We start from the raw sequence: 21,251 nt of genomic DNA, 5'->3' as shown, positions 1-21,251 counted from the left end.
AATCACCGTTAATTGTTATCGCAAGCTGGATGGTCGCCCCTCCTCAATGAGCATAAGCCAATGAATGTATAGACGAAGTACCGGTCGGCAAATTTAACAGCGTATAGGATGCATGCTCGTCCGAAACAAATGATACGAAAATGTCCACAGCTAAGCCTTCGCCTCATGCCAAATGTTCGCTATGTAGCTTGTATGTGGGACCTTCCTTTTCGTAAGGATACTTTTCTCTCCAGAATGACGCAATCTCCCTTCTTGTACATACCCAGACATCAGGCTTTGTCGATATGTACGCCATAAATCGTTTCAGAGCCATTATACGACCGGGCTTGCATACGAACCGATTGTGCATGGCGATGGTCCTGGGCACAAAATCAGCCTCGGATCGTCGTGCATTCCTGCCTTACTCACATCATTTTGGCGGCACCTCTTTCTCCTTCGGCATACAGCATATCGAACTCAGCCTTCAACATTTCAAGCCAATCGTCGGGGGCAGACACACCTGCACCTTGTGCTACGAAGACTGGATTGGTAATGTCAGCTGATGATAGGACGTTTGTCACCGGGAACGTGCTAAACTCACAGAGGTGATCGTTGGTGCAAAGCGAGTAGGGGATCATAAGCATCCCTTCGTCTTTACCCCCGTGAACCGCTGCATAAGGATCGGGTACCCAATAAGGCTCATCGCCAGAATAAGCATCTGAACAGTAAAGTAAAGGCACATTCCTTTCTCTGTGGACCTATTGCGGCATCAGTGGTGTCAGCAATGTCTCTCAGGCAGTCACGCAAAGGAGTCGTTACTCACTGTCGCTCTGGCCAACTTGATACTTTGATGACCTGATCCTACAAACCATCCGGTAGGTACATCCTTGAGTCCAGTCGCCGCTTGCAGTCGATCAAAAGATTTGTGGATATGAGCTTTTGTCTCTTCGAGGTTGTTCCCGTGCATTTGCCATCTGTTGCCATGACAAGCTATCTGGAAGAGTAATGTTGTGAGCTTTGCGGATAGCGAGACTTCTTAGAATCCAGACTGACCTCGTGACCATCGTCAACAAGCATCTTAGCATATGGACCAGTGACTTCGAACGCCCTGGCGCAGGTCCATGTTGTCCATTTATAGCCGTACTGACGGAACAGCTTTATGAGACGAGGAAGTCCTTGACGAATCCCGTATTCGAACTAAGTCAGCCCATCAACGCTGCACCTTTCTCTTTTGTTTTCCGCTCCGGCTAGACTCACCATATCTTCTACCAGGCCATCCCTCTTTCCACCCTTAGTAGCTTTACGGTCGTAATGTAGCTCATGTAGCGTAGGGCAGGATCCATCATCACCGTTCCAAGGTGTACTTTCAGCTCCTCTGTGAAGAGTCACCTTTAGCAACCACTCGAGTTGTATACCATGAATCTTGAAGAACTCACTCTTCATAGTTCAATATGAATGACACTGCGATTTTCTTTCCTTCCGGCCATACTCCAGGGCGTGACTCTAATCCATACCCAACGTAGTCTCGTGGTGGAAGGTAATAGTCTGCAGTCATGATGGCGATGTTTAGTTGAATATAGCAAGTCCAATGCTGAGATGCGGTTGACCGAACACAATCACAAATATGTTCGAAATCAACGCGCGATTTTGCGCATTTCCCTCTTATCTTTGAGAAATAGGATAAGCATATATATCGGAAGCTTTCCGCAAGTCCCTCGGAAATGCCCGATCAGCCTATTGGATCACTTTCCGAATGATCTTACTCGTATCGATTTTCAATGTTCTTATCTAAACATCCCTCTCACCAACTTTGATGATATACCTTACAAAACAATTCATACCTCAATCAACTCACAGCCTGCTACAATTGAACCGACCAAGATGATAAGCAATGACAGGTACACGGAAGACTGGCTGGAGCGTGAGTTTGTAGGATATGGCTTCGATCAGCCAGATCCGCAATGGCCAGGTGACGCGAAGGTCTGTGTCAATTTTGTTGTACAGTACTATATGGGGGCCGTAAGTCCAGTCACAACATACGAATATATATCCAGTCAGCTCATACCGAAGATAGGAACTCAATATTTTGGAAGGAGATCCAACCTTCTGTGCCGAATATGTGGAGATCCCAGCGAAAGCACCCCCAACCGGTATTCGAAACGAGAGCAACGAGATGATGTACGAGTATGGAGCAAGAGAGGGTGTTCCAAGACTTCTTGAGATGTTCAACAAGTGGGTATTGTATTTTCCGATCATCGGTGATACGAGCGAGACTGACAGTTGTATCTTAGACATAAATTACCTGTCACTTGGAATGTCTGTGAGTTTTTCGTTCCATCGCTGCTTTCCTTTTGGAACATGTATCTTTTTGAGCGGTACTTATGTCCTTATCTGACTGCAGTCACTCGAGCGCTGGAGAAAGCGCCTTATTGGGTCCAGCCTATCCTTGATAGCGGGGCCGAGATATCATGTGGAGGACATAGATACAGGGACAATTTTTACGTGGATCCCGAGGAGGAAGACAGATTGATCGGCAAGAGCATCGACTTGTTACAAGGTTTGACCGGCGACAAAACTTTGCCCAAGGGTGAGCTAAGCCCTCATCCACTTGTAATTATGGCAATTAAACAAGCTGACCCCACGGTAGGATGGCTGGTTGAGCGTCGATCCAATTTATCGACAAAACTCTATTCCCTCACACACGCTGAACGGGAACTACCCTTGCTCTACTCCTCCGATTCCTGCGCGGATGATATACCATATTGGATTCCCAGTCCGACGAAGGAAGAGGGGAAAGGGTTGCTCATGATACCGTTCTCATACGACTGTTCTGACCTCAGATTCAAGATGAAAGGCAGTGGATTTGCGAGTCCCAAAGATTACTTCCGTCATTTGGTAGGTCCCGCTTACCTTTCGCCCATTTGCTTCGCTGATGGCGATACTGTAGAAAGATACCTTTGATTGCTTGTACGAAGAGGGTCAAGCAGGTGAAGGCAAAATGATGACTGTGCTAATCCACCCGCACATCATTGGTAGACCAAATCGAGCTTTCTGGCTAGAAGAGTGAGTGGAGTGTTTTGAGATTTGACAAGTTGTCGTTCGCTGACACCGCGTCCACCTTCCGCAGGTTCATCAAGTACATCAAGTCGAAGCCTGATGCATGGATAGCCCGAAGAGAAGACATCGCACGTCATTGGACAGAGACCTTCCCTTATGATAGTAAGACTGCTTTCGGGCAGACCAAAGTTGCCGAATGTGGGCAGATATCTATCCCCAACTAGTTGTAGTATGGGCATGGATTCTGTGTTCGTGATGATTGTGAAGCAGGCAGATGGAACTTTGTAAGGCCGAAAACAGATGAGGAGCGATGTTTGACCCTTATGTTTTGGTAACGTATGCATACTATAGACATATGTTTTTATCAATACCGCTCTAAACGAAGGTAGCTCATTCCGAAGCAACGATATCCTTCCATCCCGCGGATCTTTCAAGAGCATCTGCTAGTACCATGATCTTACTCTCATCAAACATCTTACCCACTATCATCATCCCAACTGGGAGTCTGATAGCCAGGTCATCGGGGGTCTGGATATCGTCCCCCATAGGAGGTGCGAAACCCACTGGGATGGTCAATGCTGGATGACCAGTAAGGTTGAACGCGGCAGTGATACTCGCAGTACCGGCTAGAGGTGGAACAGACCTTTCAGCGTGAATCTATTGGATTCATCCGTGTCTGACAAATATGACCTACGTGCATGATCGGCCCAGCCTAGAGGACCTGCGTGAGCTGGTATATGTCTCCTCGGAGGCTGTGGACAAGTTGGCATAATAATGGCATCGTATTGCTTGAAGAGCTCGTCGAAGTCATCCTTGAGCTTGCGACTCAGGTTCATGGCCCGACCGTACGCGGTTGGGTATTTCAACCAGGCATATTCACTGGACAGCGTGAATATTAGTACCAAGTCAAACCCCTTTAAATGAGATCCACGTACCATGACATCGCTGTGCCCGTCACGAAGTACTTCGCTTTGTCGTATTTGTCTTGATCCCAAGGAAGCAAATGGTCCCAATAGTCGTTCAAATATAGTCCACGTCTTCCTACTTGCCGACCCTGACGGGTACCGCCAGACGCCAGTTTGTTGATGATATGGGAGAGAGCGGGAGTGAGAGTGAACCTGGGACATATAGGCTATCAATCAGTCTCGTGTATCGCATTTAGAGGGCGCACTTACATGGGAATCGACACCTCGTCCACTTGAATACCCAAATTCTTGAACCGATCGGCAGCGAGCTCAACAAGGGATCTCACGCTACTCGCAACCAATTTCCCCTCGATTGCTTCTTTCAAAATACCAATCCGTTTACCTTGCAAAGGCTGACTACGAGCTTCAAGAAGCAGGGATCTATATCTCGGTATTTTGTCGTACTCAGGGGCACCTAGTTGACGATCATCTAATCCATCGTAGCCGGCTACGGCTTCGAGTAGTGTTGCACAATCGAGTACTGTCGGACACATAGGACCGACGTGATCGATGCCCGCATCAGAAGTGAGAACACCGGTATATGGCACAAGACCAAATGTAGGCTTCAGTCCGACGATACCACAGAAGGTTGCTGGCTGTGTCGATGGATGTCATCAGCAAGGATGGACGCAAGGCATTTCTAGACTCACTATCCTGATTGATCCTCCTTGATCACCCCCAATCGCCATGTCTGCCTGTCCCGATCCTACTAGAGTACCACAACCGGAACTCGACCCTCCTGTGGTGAATCCTTTCGCATAGGGATTCTCAACCGGTCCAAAAGGGGAAGAAGATGACGTTGCGCCGTGGGAGAAATTCTATATCTATGTATTAGCCATGTTTCGTCCGTGTTGGCGTTTTGACTTACCTCGCAAGCTGCTTTACCTATTATACGTCCTCCGTTTTGCAGTACCCTAGACACGACCGTAGCATCCACATCCGCTGAGAATTCGAGACTTGAGCTACAGCCATCCTTCGTGCATCAAAGACCCTCAAGACACTCACGCACGTAACCGTCAAAAGCGTCCGTTCCGAACAGCAGTGGTACTCCAGCAACACAAACAGTGTCCTTGAACACTACGGTCTTACCTCCCAGTAAGCCGTTTTTGTCCCCGCCGATGTCGCATCTCCATGCCCATCCCCTTGATTCGTTTGCATCTGCTTCGGGGAGGTGAATATCCTTACGAGGGTATTCGTCTAATCGGGGTGAGGGTTTGTAATCTAGCTGGAAAGATAAGCCCGGAGATCGATAGAAGCTGCCTTGTACATACCTGGTGTATCGAGTATCAGCTGACATTGCGCATCAGTCTTCGCCAGTAGTGCTAGATATTCCTCCTCGTGACCATATGGTATAGTAAACCCTAGTCGTTGCGCGGCTTCTGCGACTTCTGCGGGCGTTACAGGACCTGTCGTTGGCATCGTTCGACAGTGCGTATGTTTTATTGATTACCCTAGGAGCGTGTTAAAGACTAATTTATATTCAATGATAACAACACAAATCAAGCACGGATAAAGTCTAATTCGATGTGGATTTGTCATGAGATTCAAGATAGATAGTCGGAAGCGTTCCGAACCGAGATTCCGGATTCCGGAGATAAGCGTTTCATTGTTCCATGAATCCTGCTGAATGGCATACACGCTGGGTAGTGTCGTTAGTGAATGGCTCACTATTGATTGGCGGCTGAGAGACACAGGTAATTAAGAGGATTCGTTAAGGGGAGGAGCGACATAGGAGATGTGCTGATCATTCGAGAGTTGTTTAGAGCACCATTACTTCTGCTTCAACGGGTTATTTCCCATGACCCATCTTATAATTTATAGCGATCGCGTGATACTGATCGAGAACTCCACGTCATTGTCCAGCTCGCCGCACATCCAACTATTGACGATTTGACGGCGGGAAAAGCACAGGATGGCGTAAAACCATTCCGTTCTCTCTTCTCTTCGCTGAGTCAGATCTGAACGCTTCTTGATACCATCGCCCCATAGGCGGCAGACACAGACACTGTCCTCCCACCCTACTCATGCACTCAGACTTCACGCTATCTCCCAAGGCTATTTGATATTGAAGACAATGCTAATTAGTCATGCGCATGAGAACTTCTTGCTGTCAAGGAGTTATGGAATGAAAATTTCGGAATATATATACACTATCATTCCCGACCTTTACTGGATTAGCGAGTATCTTCAGCTCCGAGGTACGTTCATATGCAGCAACGAAGTAGGTCCCGAGAGGTCAAGTTACTTGACACGTATAAGCAATGTAGCGAGCTTTCTGACAGTGCATCCGGATGTTCGTCCCCAGAACCAATTAAAAGAAACAATTGACCACATGATTGGTCCAAGGTGAGGTGAAGATGACATTCATTTGCATACGATAAAGGCAGGACAGAAGCCGATATACAGGCGAGACAATATCCATGACATGATAAGACATGATATGATGAGACTGGTGAACAAAGGACTAAGCGGGTAAGGAGAATCATGGACTTAAGGGGATAAGGAAAGCAATGTAACGAGACATACGGATTAGCCAAATGGACATCTAATTCCAGCAGATTGAATTTGGCGAGCTGATTGAAGCGCGATATTACATATAGGAAAAAGGAGTATTGCAGTAGAAGTGAACGGAATGGGATAAGACAATTTCCATCGGGAGCAACAAGGTGTGATCCAAAAATCAATGCATAAATAGATAATTGCATGAACAAATATTTCCACAAATGATTGAATAGATATACAATTTTCTCACAAGATATCGGAATTCTTCTGAGAGGTAGAATCCTTTTCTTGATCTTGAATTCCTATCCTCCTTCTGATCCTTGTGATCACTGCCTGTACTTTCTTTACTAGCATTTGACAGTTGTTCCCAATATGTAGTTTTTCTTCTATGAAAACAGTCAAGTGCGGAACAAGAAGTGGTTCTCGGTACTTTATACATATATGACGTGTATTTGGGAGTATAGATTTACGGCAACGGGCGTTAACGCTCGTTCTGACGCTACAACTGGGCCACTACTGGTCTTTTGGACATATCGTGTCTTGATTTAAATTGATCATGGCGTATGGGATGTTGAAAAGAGACTCCAGCTTGAGTTTGACCTTTTTGAAAGACATAGATTAATGATGACTTAGGTTCAGCTAATTGCCGAGAGTATTTAAAACAGAGCAAGGTCATACTCGCGAGCTTGAGGATCTGCCGTGATGCATCCACCTGCATTATTTTCATCAGTTTCATCAATACGGTTTGAAATATCATTCATTATTTGAATGCTCAACACTTCAGGTCCATGTCTGAATACCGATCTGGAAGAAAAACCCCTGACGTCGCGTTGAGTGGTTGTAATCAGTCGATATAAAGGAATTCATTGTGAAGCAGGTGGTGGATATGGTCGTAGAGCTGGTGTAGCTAATAGATATAGATGGAAAATTGAGTATCAGCTGTGTCCGGTCAAAATCAGCCCGAGAAAGAGTGAACGATCGCCAAAGACTAAGAGTGAAGCTAGCCGAAAGTCGTGAAGAAATACCAGCCAGCTCGTAGTAGCGGTGAGGAAGAGGTATAGAGAGATTGAGGATGAGGTGTCACATCTGGAACAAAATGGAAGACGATGAAGAGGGGCATAACGATATTTCTTCTTAGTTCGAGGTCACCAAGACTAGGGAGTATGCGAAGACGGCAGATAAAAAGTTTGCGTTATGGTTGGCAGTATGGAATGATGGAAAAATCGATCAAGTGGAGTGCGCAGTTCTACGAAAAGGTTTTCCCAATCAAGGACAGCGAGTTCCAAAATTTGAACTCACTTATCATCTGTCATTCAAGCTGTCACCTCATTCGGATAGAGCTTTCTTCCCTTTCCTTCTCAACGTTATCCATTGTCTTAATCCGCTTCCGCCCGCCCGCCTTCGCCATCAATTTGCTTTAATGATAGAGTGAAAGTAGATCCTGATTTTTGAAATTTGATACCCGTATGGTGAAACTGAATATCCTGCTTGATCGCATGATGAGGTGATGATGAAGATGATACGTATTAACGTTAAGGAGTGGCCGGAGTAATGTAGAGGACCTAGTTCTAGATCAGCTTTCTTGTCTCTTACTTTGACCAGACAGGCGTTGGCGAAGGGACTGGAAAGACTTGTAGTTCGTCCAGGTTGAAACACAGTAGTCGGTCACAATCTTGTAGAGAAAGTCAGGATAGGTGTGCGGAGGTAGATCTTCTGAGCAGATGACCACGACAACACGGCAGGACCCGTCAACAATCTAAATCCATCAGTTGAGGGCTGGTTCACTTCAGCAAACGAGATTGAAAGATAGCGAATCAGGAGAAATAGGGTCTCGACCGATAAGGTCGACAATTGAGAGAGAGTGCTTGATACGAGGCAAAGAAAGTGACTTACACAGACTAATGATCATTGTCCATCAAACAATATCGATATCCTGAATAATGGCTAACAACCTGATGATACTCAAAGCTCGACAAGGTGAGTTGGTTCCTTGGTTTCCGTGATATAGATGAAGGTGTAGTGGCAGTGGGGTATGATTGATCTAGACCCAGGGATGGAAGAAGATGCTTCAGAGAGTGTAGTTATAGTGATGTTGGAGTCGAGAAGGGTTGTTTGTTGATCAATGTTACTTTCTTTCTCCGTGTCCTGATGTCCTGGTAGCGTTTGCTTTTCCTTCTCTAGTACTTGATGCAGCATCCATCGATCGAGCTGTGCTCGCGACAGTAGTTCTATTCTGAAATCCCACTTTCCTCCCGCTCCCGCTCGTATTCTAATCTTTCCCTCGAAATAAAGCATCCTCCTAATACATTTGATCGATATTGAGACTAGGTTCATTTGATCAGCACAAGAGCTCAAAGTAGTCCGATAAACTTCTGAATACGGTAGTATTCGCCAATTCGGTAGCTGGAGCAAGACATTGTGAAATCAGAATTGACCCGGTAGCGTCCATTCAGAATTTTCATCAAGACTACAAGGAGATTGGGAAGTGTAGGTTTTGATGGGGATGGGGCGATATGGTCATCCTGATTAACATTGATTTATCGATATTATCACTATTTTGACGACACCAGCCTGTAAAGACTCCAGGTACTATGTTATGATAATTGGTGAAATTTGTCCTGCTTCGAAATACAGTTTCCAAAATATACAGCGGGAACGATTGACTAGAAAGCCATTCAATTCCTTTTCGTTTCTATCATATGTTGAAACATGTTTTTCTGTGGGTGAGGGTGGGGTTTTCGATGGTGGAGCGGAAAGAGGAAGAAATACGGTCGCAGGTATTGGTGATGTCGAAGACGAGGTAAGATGAATTGTAAATTTGTCATTGAATTCTATCGCATTCTGCATTGTCTTATCGCTTTCAGTCATATCATCAAATTAATTCATCTACTCCTCTTGGTGAAAGATGGATCGAGAGGTCTCCAAGAAGATATTGATACTACTTCGTGTGGAAGAGTCATAGAACTGAATCTGTACCTTTTGATAGCGGTTATTCCAAGCAGAATGTGAAGACATATGAGATTCTACTGCTATTGTATGAGAGTGTCAGGATTTATTTGGCGCATTGTTTGTTCTTGCCATTTCAATTGTAAGGATGGGAGGAAGAATAAAAGGTAAAAGGGAGAAGGAGAAGCTATAACCACGCAACTAAGAACAATAAAATACAATACCTCCACACTTCAAGGTAGAGACAACTTTTCCACCCTGCCGAAGCTGAACAAACGATCTACAACGCAACAATCGAATCTTTCCTATGCATAAACTTTGGAGGGGTAACATTATTACGTTGGAAACCATATTTATATGAGGTTTAATTTGAATGGATATATGCGTACATACGGAATCTGAAGAATTATTCGAGAATTTGGCGATTTACCGGTCTGTGTGTCTACGGGGATCCTTTTCACATCGAGCATTCAGGTCGATAGGCCTTAGACAACTGATATTGAAAGATCCACCTCAATGTGCTCTATCACAATTGGACCTCTACCAGAGTATTAGTACGGTAGCTCGAAAAATGATCTCAAATACATGTGGCTGACTTACTGACCGTGAACTACTTCTGACCGGTAGTAAGTACACTACCGGCAGCCCTCTTCAATCGTTCTTCGGTAGCCTGGATTTGAGCGAGTTGAGCTTCGAGAGCCGCTAGCTCGTTCTCGAGATGAGGGAGTTGAGATTTGCTGCAGATAGTTCAGGTAATAGACATCACAGGTGGTGAAGAACAAATAGGTGGAGTAATTCAGTAAAACTTCAGCTTGTATGAATCATAGATAAGCTGCAAAGCAGGTTTCACCGACTTACCGTTTGTCAACCTTTTCTTGTAAAGCTTTGACAGCTTCCTCATCTTGAGGTTTTCCACTCAGCCCTTCATTGATTCTTCCAGTCACATCACCTAAGATATCCCAATCTCCTAGTCCTTCACCACCGACTCTATTTGATCCGGGACCAGACATAGAACCATGTCCTAATCCACTAATAGGATTTCTACCTGTCAAAGGATTATTCGAAGGTTTCAGGGCCGTGGGAGTAGGTATATAATGTGAAGGAGATGGTTGTTGAGGTGATTGTGTATTGTTGGGACCCATGACTGCGTCCATTAAAGAAGATACACTGCTATTTCGTTGAGAGAAATGAGGTAACCCCAAATGTGATGGGAAGTTGGGATGAGTATTTGGGTATGAACGGGAAGTGGCATGTGTCGATGTGGTTAAAGATGCCGTGTTATATGTCGTAGAATCAGAAGGAAGGCTAATAGAAATTCAGATGAGTCAGTGAAAAGAACAAGGGATAAACTGAAGCAACTCAAAGGCAGGGGTGGAAATTAGATGAACGATGTGAGAAAATCGGTCATAAACGGAGAGAAGGAGAGGACATCAGCTTACCTGACAGTGTTTGAGGTGGGTGTAGATCCACTAGCAAAATTTGACGTGTTCATCTTTCCGACGAAGCTGCAAGTGACCACTTCAAAGACAAAGGACTTGAACGTGTCACCCAGATGGTCACACCTTGATTGTTACACCAATCTCACCGTGGGACGTTGCTGCTCGTTCCAAGCAAGCGCTGAAAAGTAGAGATTGAGATCTATTGATGATATTGTATAATGGAATATATACCAATATCTATTCTTCGCTTTCAGTGTATTTCAAACAAGTGTCTCAGACTCCCGCACAGATAGATAACGTCTCACCAACGGTTCTCTTTACGCGTCATTCAACCTACCTCCACTTTGTTATCTGGTTGAAACACGTGATTCAAAACTAGTTAAAATGCCTCAATTGGGATAATTAAGTAAAGAGTACTCGATATGAAACAAGGATGGTTTACCCCTTAGATAACGATATTTTTAGTCGTAAATCATTTTAACATCTAAGATGATTCGAACAACAATTTTTTTCCCTTTTCGAGTGTTATATTTGGTATTCCTTTATTAAAGGAGGGTTTAGTATCACCTCTTCATCACTCGTATACCCATGATGAGAACTTTTCCAGTTTCTCTCCTCTTTCCTCGCTTGTTGCACCTTATTATCCATCTTGATCACTCAGTTTTATCACTCAATGTCAAGCTGTACGACCATCGCTAGATCGGAATATCATGAATACTCAAAGGATATTGATGTGGGTAAAAAAGAAATGTCTCTTTGAATATATCTTCTTATCTTTTATGTTCCTTCGATAACATCTTATGGAACTTATTCCTGCTACACAGCTGAAAATCAATCTCACGACTTAGAAGTGAGTATTTGTTCAAGTAGGTGAGGTGAAAACCGAGACGGCTTCTAATGTTGGTTTCAACTGATCTCGCACAATCATTGATGCCTAGCACGCTAACCCTCCTTTTGACTAATGTTCATATATCCCCACTTCATTGGTATCTGATCCGAAGTATTGAACATACGAAGCCGAAGCCACAGCAAATAACAGAATGAGATCCTCTCTTCTTCCGGGACGATCTGTAATTTATTATATTGATGGAAAAAAGTTAAGTCGCATTGACCCTCCTTTGTGAGACCGCTTGTTCCTGTTGATCAATCTTCTATTTTACAAGCTAACCATTTTATGCACAAACTTAGAGGTTTAACCCAATATTCAATGACGACTAAATAGATCTAAAAATCAATTCTTGATTGACTGACTTGATGGGAGGATCAAGGAATCCGGAAAAGGAATAAAAATAAGCATAACCATTCCCACTCACTAAGTAGATGTCCATCAACATCGATTTACCATCAAAAAGTTGAATCAACCAATTTCAAGGAAAACTGAATACTCATAATGGTGGGAAAAAGCAAATTCTTTCTTTATCTTCTTTTCTTTTCCTTCTTCTCAGTTTGATCAGAAATCGGTGATACATATCAAGTCTACTTCCCCACAATACCGTTTACCTACTTCTGTAATACAATACCTACTTCTGTAATACAATACCTACTTCTGTAATACAACTTCCATCAAACAATTTTGGATCTCTCCTTCTGACCGCAAAAAACCCTTGATCATTGCACAATTATGAGTACCTCAATTCTGAATTGATACCCAATCGTACATACATCTATCGCATATGGAGCTATTTACTTATTCTTTGCGTCATGTAGAAAATGGAGTGCAGTAACAGTAACGATTACGAATCAACATGGGGCCTCTTGCAGCGACCTATCTCGAGTCACACATCTGCAATAAGGACCTGGATGCCTCAGCAACGTGAGGAATCAGTAGACACTGCACTCATATTCGAAGGTAGCTCTAGTGGTAAGCGTAGATATAATAATCTAAAATTTCGATATCAAATTTCGATATCAAGTTTCGTGATATCAGCGATTGACCATACAGTACCTGGTAGTCGGTTCTACACCAACAAACTCCTTCAATCCTCGATACAATGTCTCGCCCGTTCACGATTTTCAACCTCGAACCATACCCCCCATAAATCTGAACCTGCTACAACTTCCTTTTACTCCTATTCAGAGCAATCGACCGTTGTCTGTCAGTCCTGAAGCCCTTCACGATGTTCCGACTAACCAACAGATGCATTCGCAACGATCAGAACTGAAAAGAAATAATCCTGATACCAACCTTTTCGAATCCGATGATGAATCTATCTTAGACTTAGATACGGAACCAGAATATGCGGAAGGAAATATTCAAACGGTGTTTCCAGAGAATCCTTCAATGAAAAAGACCCTAGCCGTTAAGGTCTGTATTTTCTCTCTGAATATGGACTTTGCTTATGCTAACAGTGTTGTATCACTTCTTCCTCTAGGATAAAAAGGCATCCTCTGGGAGACAGCAACTGCTTGCCAAGGGCAAAGTCGGTCGAGTAACGAAGGTGTTGAGACCCCTCAACAACGACAATAAGGCTTCAGGAAAGAAAGCCTCTAAATCGACTATACCCATCGACCCAGTGCTACTAGATCCTTTACCATCCTCCCCAATACTGTCAGGTAACGATAGCGATAATGACGACGACGATTACCGACCATCTCCTATACCTTCGGTAAACCTACCCGCCTTGGCTGGAAAGCTCAACAAGAAAAGAGGAAGGCACCTGGAACGATTACACGAGAGTCGGGATCGACCATCAACTACAGGCTTGGATAGCGCCCAAAAAATTGAAACTAAACAGAACACGGGGCAAGCCTTATCATGCTGGCAAGCAAGAGCAGAATGTCAAGGCTCAGTCAAAATATAGGAACAAGGTCAAGCTTCGTGCTGACATGGTGAGCATTTTTTAACATAATCCTGTAAAATAACAAGATGTTGCTAATCATACCAGCAAGTAGATGCGTGACTGTTTGAAAAGGATTTTCGCTGAACCAGCCAAGGCGAAGGCGCTAAGGAAAATCCAAGCTGATTTCTTGTCAGCTATCAAAGGTCAGTAACTTGTAGTATTATTTGTGAGCAACCTGGAGGCTAACAATGAATCTTAGATGTCGATTCCACTTGGGCCGACGAAAACTTTCCTGAGAAAGCTACGAATCGAAAATTGGCTAAATAAGATATCTTTTGCTCGATCTGCTGCGTGATGCTGTGTAGAGCAAAAATCATAAGCTTTCTTGGTGATTGACTCATGTCTAACATAAGTATCAATATGGTTATGCATTAAGTCAAAGCTCGTGACAAATACTGCTAAATCATTTTTTACTGTCTTTTTCGCTTTTCTTCTTCCTCTGATCGCTTTCTTTGACCTTACCTCTAACACTCTGACGTTCCCGATTACTTCGATCTTCAGCTTGATCTGGTTTCTGCTCAATGTCATATCAACAATAGGTTCAGATATCAAATATCTACCCAGCACTTACTAGGCCTGCTCGTCCAAACCATGGTCCACCGACCACAACCAAAGTCGCACTTCTACCTAGCTCAAATGAGCAGCTAAGATTGGGATACCAAATCTGTATACAACCTCTTGCCCAGCCAAGTAAGCAATATACGATCCAATATAATAACCATTGAGCAGAATCTGACTTTTTACGATTCTTTTCACTTGTTATTGACAAGATGGTGTTCTGAATTGGGATAAGTAAAGTTATAGGAGCAGATAGATGAGGTAGTATGAATAAGGGTAAATAGAGATGAGCAATGAGAAAGATAGTAAATATTATTATTGAGATGATGGTGGGTGAGGAAGTCGTTGTTGACGCTAGGGAGATGATCAAAGGTCTGATAAAAGCTGCATGCGATTTAAGCTGACAACCATGAAATGAGCCTTGCATGCGACAAAGTTTCTTTCCGCCTAATGGGTGTATGATGTCTTTTCGTACTCACGAAAGATTCGACCTGGTCATCTTCGCTTCTACTCCCCGACTTGGACCTCGATCTGTTTGACGCGTTCGACTTTTCTTCAGGTCTAGATGACATCCCGTTCCAATGAAACTGCTCGACTGTAAAATAAAATCGCTTTTTCAATACCAAATTGGGTGAATACAATTCTCGGTTTACTATTGACCATAAAATATGCATATCCAGCGTAGGATCAAGTGGTATAAAGTATGATATCCATCAAGATCCATCAAAGGGTCGCAAGGGTTTCACTATGCTCAAAGGTTCGCCAACAAAGGATCTTTGCCCTCACCGTTTGCATCTGAAAATATATGGGTATTTTTATCCGTAGAGGTTATAGAAGAAATGAAGAATGTGAATCCCGGACTCAGAAAGACGTGCGTACTCATATCAAGTGGAATACAATATTTAGTTTTATACAGAATCCCACTGATCATCAAGGCGTCGGTGAAATCTAATTCCGAGTGACTTCAGATCCTGTACTTCTACTCAGCTTTGTTAGATGGTTTAGAGATCTTTAAGGGAGCAGTAAGTTTCCCATTTTCCCCTATCTGACGGTGCTCGTTTTGCGCAATTTGTTGCCCACCTTCTTGATCCATAGCTAGCAGGTCTTCGATACTGAGCTTGACTACCTCTGGCTCCACATCGACTTTACCTATCTCAATAGGTTTGACAGCCTCCTTGGTACTAATTACTATGTCGTTGCCAAGTTGATTATCTGCTCCCGCTATATCATCCCTATCCAAAGTGACATCTAATTCTGGATTCTTGGGTGGAGACAACGGGGCACGGTAGTTCTCATCCATATCCGACATTCGAAGCGCAGGAGAGGGTCTAAAAGCCGTAGCACCTTCTTCTGATTCTACATGTTCCGAAGCGGCCACCTTTTCTTCATTTACCGACATCTGGTTAATAGCACCCTCTGAACGATCTTCGTCGAGTGTGCTTTCGGAACTATCTGAATTAGTTGGGCTAGAAAGCTCAATTGTCTTCTTGCCTCGTAATGCCAATTCATCTAGAGGTGTATCGGGTGGAAGAATGACGACATCTGACTCGTCTGGTTCATCCGAGCTACTGGACTGATCTGACCTATCTCCCTGTCCATCTTCGTCTTCGCCGCCAATATCATCCTGTTCTGTGTCGTGATGATGTGAGCCGTCGGATGAAGGTGATGAGTTGGTGGACTCGTCAGTGGCATCGTGGGCTGAAGAGATACCCGTGAAAGGTGTAACGATTCTTCCTTCTCTATAGTTGACAGGAGTAACGGATAGCGCGGGTGATGCTTTGTCTCTTAGTTCTTGTCGAATAGAATCTAATCTATCGGGAGAAATTGGTTCGGAAGATACTAAAGATGAGGATTTAGAGGAAAAAGATTCTAAACTATCTTTGCTACCACTAGTATAATCCAACTCATTTTGATACTCTGCTGTAGATGGAGACGGGGTAACCTCAGGTGATTTTGTATCGGGAGTAGAAGGATCTCGCGAAGCTAAGATAGATCTTGGTCTGAGTTTCTACTCGAGCGAAAAAGGAAATCAGCTTGTGGCTCGGTCGACTGGGTGAAACACTTACAAGTGGTTCAGGCCTTATTGCTTTACCTCTGTCGTTGTTTAATAGAGTAATCAAGAACCAGATTATCCATATACTCTTCGTAACGTACCAGAATGGGATCAAACTCAAAAGTGACTCTTCTCCCAGACTACTCTCAATCATACAGGAGGTACCAAATATAATCCAATAATCCAGCCACCTTCTGGTTCTCTCGATTCTCATCTCATTCTCCTTTTTCTTCAGACCAGGCTTGTTTGGCCGTGTATCGCTTTCCCAAAGGTGATTAAGAGTATTGTAGGCAGCTGGAAGTAGACCCAGTATGTTGACGAAGATGAGGGATTGGTTGGAAGGGTTGAGTATAATCACAGAAATGTAAAATATTATTGCTGCTTTAGCTAACACCGATGGAGGTCGGTCCAATCGTTCACTCATGTACATTAAGATTGAACAATGAGACATTCTCTGTACAGATTATGGATGAGTAATATGTACAAGGATTATAACGAAGAAATCAGAACATACTTCGTCATCCATCCAATCTGAAAGTGTGACCGGATATTGCAAACATCTTGTTACTACCGGTGAGTAAGTCTGCTTTTCGGCTGACTGCACCATTATATCTGTATGAGATTAGGAGATACTGTATGGTGCAAATGATGTTTTTGATCAGCTTTGCTATGCTATATATGGTGAGTGTCGAATCGGGTCAAGTTTTTCTTATATGATTTTTGCAATTCGAGTAAGACCAGTTCATCGATGTGGTGAACCTGTTTGTTGCAATTGTAAAGTAATCTTCATACATTGTACAGGCAAGACTGCAGCGTCATGGGTGGCTTATAGTATAGTAGGTCTCCTTTGATTTTTACATTGAAAACATACTTCCTTTATACACATATACAGGGAGTCGATATGATTATCTGAACAAAGGGTCTTATCTACAAAGGTAGCTAAAGATTACAGTACATAACATATTGGCGTTAAGAGCACGGTCTCATTTCTTAGACGCTAGGAGATATCTGAATACTAATCATGTCTAGGATATCGTCCTCTTCCTCGTGAAAGGGAGGAGTTACTTGGTGTAGCGATTCTGCAGTTGTATGCACGGGTAGGATATCCGGCGTAATCATATGGTCTTGATGTTGTTGAGCAATCGATGTCACTGTCCACAGCAAATAGCTCATAGAAGGAATTTCGAGCTGCCCTATCAGCCTCGTGTATCAGCCTCGATAATACGTGCTTTGGAGCATCTGGATAAAGCTCTGGTACATTCAGAGGGAGTTCGAGGTAATTCACAAACGTTTCTACACTCTGAAGCTCGGTACGAGGAATATCCCATGTGATTGTCCCGGGGGAGAGTTCGACTCCGTAACGTTGGAGACTGGGCTTAAAAGGTAATTCGAAGGGCTGATAGTCCCGGGTCGTGGGTGATCGGCGGTAGAAACTTTGGTTTGACTGGGAGATCTGATGCAAGGCCTGCTCTGGGGTCATTCGGGTGATTGACGGAGATTGGTGCCGATGAGAGGAGGAGGCATCACACGTGTGACACCTATAGCTGCTTCGAGGTAATTGATGTGCAAACATCGCCCTGTAGAACTTCAAGGTGTGTGGTAACACGCTTTTGTAATGACTGAGTAGGCTAGCTAATGGTAAGCGAGCTAGGCAATTTCGTCTGGTAAGGAGTGATGAGGAATCTGTAAGACGACTGGTAAAGTTGTGGGGATCTTATGACTGCCTGGAGCGGTCGGAATGGAGATGCTCATCACAGCAAGCCGGCGAACGTCATCGATATCCTTTCAAGAACTATCCTTTATCATCTACTCAAGTGAAACGTCAAAACGGCAAAGCCGTCATATCTTTTCACATTACCTCATGGAGTTCCTCACATCGTGCTTCTGGCCTGGACTTGGGGTTTTCAACAGCGTAGGACGTCAGACGGATTTTTTTGCGTCATATTTCAACGAAGATGCAACCCATTGATGGTGATCCTTGAGCAGCACAGACAGAATCGCTCTCACAAAACTGGTCGGGCAGGGGATGCAAGATAAGAATGACATATACATTTTCTCAAGGCTGCATATCCTAATTTAGGTCCTCCTTTATCTGGCTTCATGTGGAACCTTTCCGTCTCCGTATAAGCAGACAGCTTGACAGGCAGCGAGGGGAATGAAACGGCCAAGCGGCCAGCCCGATCACTACGCGGTACTCTTCAGCCGTTGTATCGCTGGTACAGTGGTTCTTAGCTATGTTATCGGACCGATGAGTTCGCTCACTCACGGGTTAATGATTGCTTGACCATATGTCTTGGTATTCTTTCTGTGCTAACTTCTCGGCTATCCTCACCACAGCATTCCTCTCTACCGGCGTTAAACGGTCGGTCCGATATATCTTGTCGATCACCATTGGCAGATTCAGATTGGAGACCCAAATATCTTCCGATAGATTCTTTTCCCTGTGATGCGAATCGAGATAAAATCGAGCTCTACCATGTGGCAACAGTCGTTTGCTAAAATATGTACCATTCGCTTGGATTGTTGACTCGCGACTGATCATCGTTGAAGCAGGTATGTCCAATGTGAGTTTGAAATGTGGGGATTGACTAGTCCTTTTGCCTACCTCGATAACATGATTTTCATCGGGATCATCGGTGTGATAGCTGAACTGAGAGTCTGTTTCACAATCGTTCGGTTTTTTATGGTCGATATAAGGGGTGTAAAATTGGGTACTGGGCGAGTGCGAGGTACGAGGGTTGGTATAGGTCCAGGGTTGCGTGTTAGCAGAAGCTGCTTTGGTTCTTGTATGTTTTGTAGTGTAGTCCGTTGGTAATCGTGAGCGCCTCCGACTAAATGATTTGTATGTATGGGTGCGGGTTGTGTGTCTTGGTCGATTGTGCGTGCTTGACCGAGAAGATCTCGATTGACTCCGAGCACGCCCACGAGTAGGTTCGGATTCGATCAGACACATTCTTTGTCACGCAAAAGAATAGTAGATATTAGCATTTACGTTGAGAAGCGTTAATACATAATACGAAGCCTGTTGCCATCATGAACTCTGTAAGAATAAGCCTGGTATTGGAACTTACAAACAAACATCCCTCCGTATCATCAGTTCACGTGTTTCCGTTGTCATAGATTGACTGTCCGCTTCAAAGGTAGAGACCGGTATGCGGTCATATGAAAAGGAATAGACGTGAGTCATATGAAAGGAGCTGTGATTATGAGAGGTAGACTCTACATAAGACGGGATCACAAAAACAACATGTAAAACACTTGATGTGAAGTAGGATTAGGGGATGAATACCGGATGATATACACTGAAAACGATGATGAGCGGTGGGTGCTAAATACCAGATGTGCAGCACATAAATCGTATTTGTACTCAGGCGTGCTGGATGACAATCAGGTCAACTGACTTATTGTCTCGTGAGAAGTCGGAGGGTTATAGGGCGATCCCCAAATCCCCAATTAACCCACAGCCTCACAGATTGAACCCTAGGGTTACAAGGGGTTCCCGGGGATGGGGATTTGACGAAAAAATGACCGATTGAGAAAGTGAATTATATGGTTAAATAGAGCCTTTAGATGTCTTTTAGAATCACCGAACGGATTGCCTCTAGCGGTAATTTTGGGCGTGTGGCGGGCGGTCAAAGTCGGTTGGGTCGGGGACGCTAACTTGGGCCAGAGTGCTCGAGGGAGGATTGTTATATACCATCAGGAAGCGTTTTGAAGCTCTTTAAAGATATCTAGCTTGATTGGTTGGAGGCGGAAAAGTGCACAAGTTGTGATGAAACGGGCGTATGGTGGGGTAAAATGCCCCATTTCACGCTTCGGGATGAAAACAAAGGTGACTGATGCATAAGGCATATAACTGATGACTACATAACTATGGAGAAGGTCCTAGAGGTTGGGAAAGACCTCTTGCATGGAGAACAAGTTCTCATAGTGCTCACTGACCAGGAGAGGGCGATATAACCTTTGGGGTCCGATCCGGTCCTCATCCAGCTGAAGGTCCCGTCAGACATCTTACCCAGGACTTAGGGGTTAGGGGTTAGGGGGTTAGGGGTTAGGGGTTAGGGGGGTTAGGTTAGGGTTAGGGGTTAGGGGTTAGGGGTTAGGGGGTTAGGGGTTAGGGGTTAGGGGTTAGGGGTTAGGGGTTAGGGGTTAGGGGTTAGGGGGGTTAGGGGTTAGGGGTTAGGGGGTTAGGGGGTTAGGGGTTAGGGGGGTTAGGGGTTAGGGGGTTAGGGGTTAGGGGTTAGGGGTTAGGGGGTTAGGGGTTAGGGGGGTTAGGGGGTTAGGGGGGGTTAGGGGGGGGTTAGGGGGGGTTAGGGGGGTTAGGGGGTTAGGGGGGTTAGGGGGGGTTAGGGGGTTAGGGGTTAGGGGTTAGGGGTTAGGGGTTAGGGGGGTTAGGGGGTTAGGGGTTAGGGGGGGGGGTTAGGGGTTAGGGGGGTTAGGGGTTAGGGGTTAGGGGTTAGGGGGGTTAGGGGGGGTTAGGGGGGTTAGGGGGGTTAGGGGTTAGGGGGTTAGGGGGGGTTAGGGGTTAGGGGGGTTAGGGGGTTAGGGGGGGGGTTAGGGGGGTTAGGGGGGGTTAGGGGGGTTAGGGGGGTTAGGGGTTAGGGGGGGTTAGGGGGGTTAGGGGTTAGGGGTTAGGGGGTTAGGGGGGTTAGGGGGGGGTTAGGGGTTAGGGGGGTTAGGGGTTAGGGGTTAGGGGTTAGGGGGTTAGGGGTTGGGGGGTTAGGGGGTTAGGGGGGTTAGGGGTTGGGGGTTAGGGGGGGTTAGGGGGGGGGGTTAGGGGGTTAGGGGTTAGGGGGGTTGGGGGTTAGGGGGTTAGGGGGTTGGGGGTTAGGGGTTAGGGGGTTGGGGGTTGGGGTTGGGGGGTTGGGGGGTTGGGGGGTTAGGGGGTTAGGGGTTGGGGGGTTAGGGGTTA

At 44.9% G+C, this 21,251-nt stretch overlaps 7 protein-coding genes across 7 annotated transcripts; 2 read left to right on the top strand and 5 right to left on the bottom strand.

Annotated features, from left to right (window-relative positions):
- Window positions 1–163: 163 nt before the first annotated feature.
- Window positions 164–1,534, bottom strand: I206_102206 (uncharacterized protein; the record flags this gene model as incomplete). The annotated part of the gene is made up of 7 exons (XM_019159266.1): window positions 164–359; window positions 409–520; window positions 581–737; window positions 803–973; window positions 1,033–1,176; window positions 1,237–1,354; window positions 1,416–1,534. The coding sequence occupies 7 exons, from the start codon at window positions 1,532–1,534 to the stop codon at window positions 164–166; spliced, it is 1,017 nt and encodes a 338-aa protein (XP_019007560.1).
- A 326-nt stretch (window positions 1,535–1,860) lies between these two features.
- I206_102205 (uncharacterized protein) lies at window positions 1,861–3,260 on the top strand (the record flags this gene model as incomplete). The annotated part of the gene is made up of 7 exons (XM_070202525.1): window positions 1,861–1,998; window positions 2,054–2,211; window positions 2,271–2,299; window positions 2,381–2,566; window positions 2,627–2,874; window positions 2,927–3,042; window positions 3,107–3,260. 7 exons carry the CDS (start codon window positions 1,861–1,863, stop codon window positions 3,258–3,260), a joined length of 1,029 nt encoding a protein of 342 aa, XP_070058626.1.
- Window positions 3,261–3,426: 166 nt separating this feature from the next.
- I206_102204 (uncharacterized protein) lies at window positions 3,427–5,420 on the bottom strand (the record flags this gene model as incomplete). The annotated part of the gene is made up of 8 exons (XM_019159264.1): window positions 3,427–3,662; window positions 3,731–3,915; window positions 3,972–4,154; window positions 4,212–4,597; window positions 4,652–4,819; window positions 4,870–4,943; window positions 5,007–5,222; window positions 5,273–5,420. The coding sequence occupies 8 exons, from the start codon at window positions 5,418–5,420 to the stop codon at window positions 3,427–3,429; spliced, it is 1,596 nt and encodes a 531-aa protein (XP_019007558.1).
- A 4,639-nt stretch (window positions 5,421–10,059) lies between these two features.
- I206_102203 (uncharacterized protein) lies at window positions 10,060–10,941 on the bottom strand (the record flags this gene model as incomplete). The annotated part of the gene is made up of 3 exons (XM_019159263.1): window positions 10,060–10,186; window positions 10,308–10,754; window positions 10,889–10,941. 3 exons carry the CDS (start codon window positions 10,939–10,941, stop codon window positions 10,060–10,062), a joined length of 627 nt encoding a protein of 208 aa, XP_019007557.1.
- A 1,747-nt stretch (window positions 10,942–12,688) lies between these two features.
- Window positions 12,689–13,995, top strand: I206_102202 (uncharacterized protein; the record flags this gene model as incomplete). Its single annotated transcript, XM_019159262.1, has 6 exons — window positions 12,689–12,749; window positions 12,841–13,193; window positions 13,261–13,494; window positions 13,589–13,717; window positions 13,781–13,871; window positions 13,928–13,995. The coding sequence occupies 6 exons, from the start codon at window positions 12,689–12,691 to the stop codon at window positions 13,993–13,995; spliced, it is 936 nt and encodes a 311-aa protein (XP_019007556.1).
- A 136-nt stretch (window positions 13,996–14,131) lies between these two features.
- Window positions 14,132–14,858, bottom strand: I206_102201 (uncharacterized protein; the record flags this gene model as incomplete). Its single annotated transcript, XM_019159261.1, has 3 exons — window positions 14,132–14,242; window positions 14,300–14,686; window positions 14,766–14,858. 3 exons carry the CDS (start codon window positions 14,856–14,858, stop codon window positions 14,132–14,134), a joined length of 591 nt encoding a protein of 196 aa, XP_019007555.1.
- A 407-nt stretch (window positions 14,859–15,265) lies between these two features.
- Window positions 15,266–16,946, bottom strand: I206_102200 (uncharacterized protein; the record flags this gene model as incomplete). Its single annotated transcript, XM_019159260.1, has 3 exons — window positions 15,266–16,294; window positions 16,353–16,793; window positions 16,854–16,946. 3 exons carry the CDS (start codon window positions 16,944–16,946, stop codon window positions 15,266–15,268), a joined length of 1,563 nt encoding a protein of 520 aa, XP_019007554.1.
- Window positions 16,947–21,251: the final 4,305 nt, after the last annotated feature.

This window comes from Kwoniella pini, chromosome 3, assembly GCF_000512605.2.
Source record: "Kwoniella pini CBS 10737 chromosome 3, complete sequence".
Classification (NCBI taxonomy): Eukaryota; Fungi; Basidiomycota; class Tremellomycetes; order Tremellales; family Cryptococcaceae; genus Kwoniella; species Kwoniella pini.
This window is presented reverse-complemented; position numbering and strand designations above follow the sequence as displayed.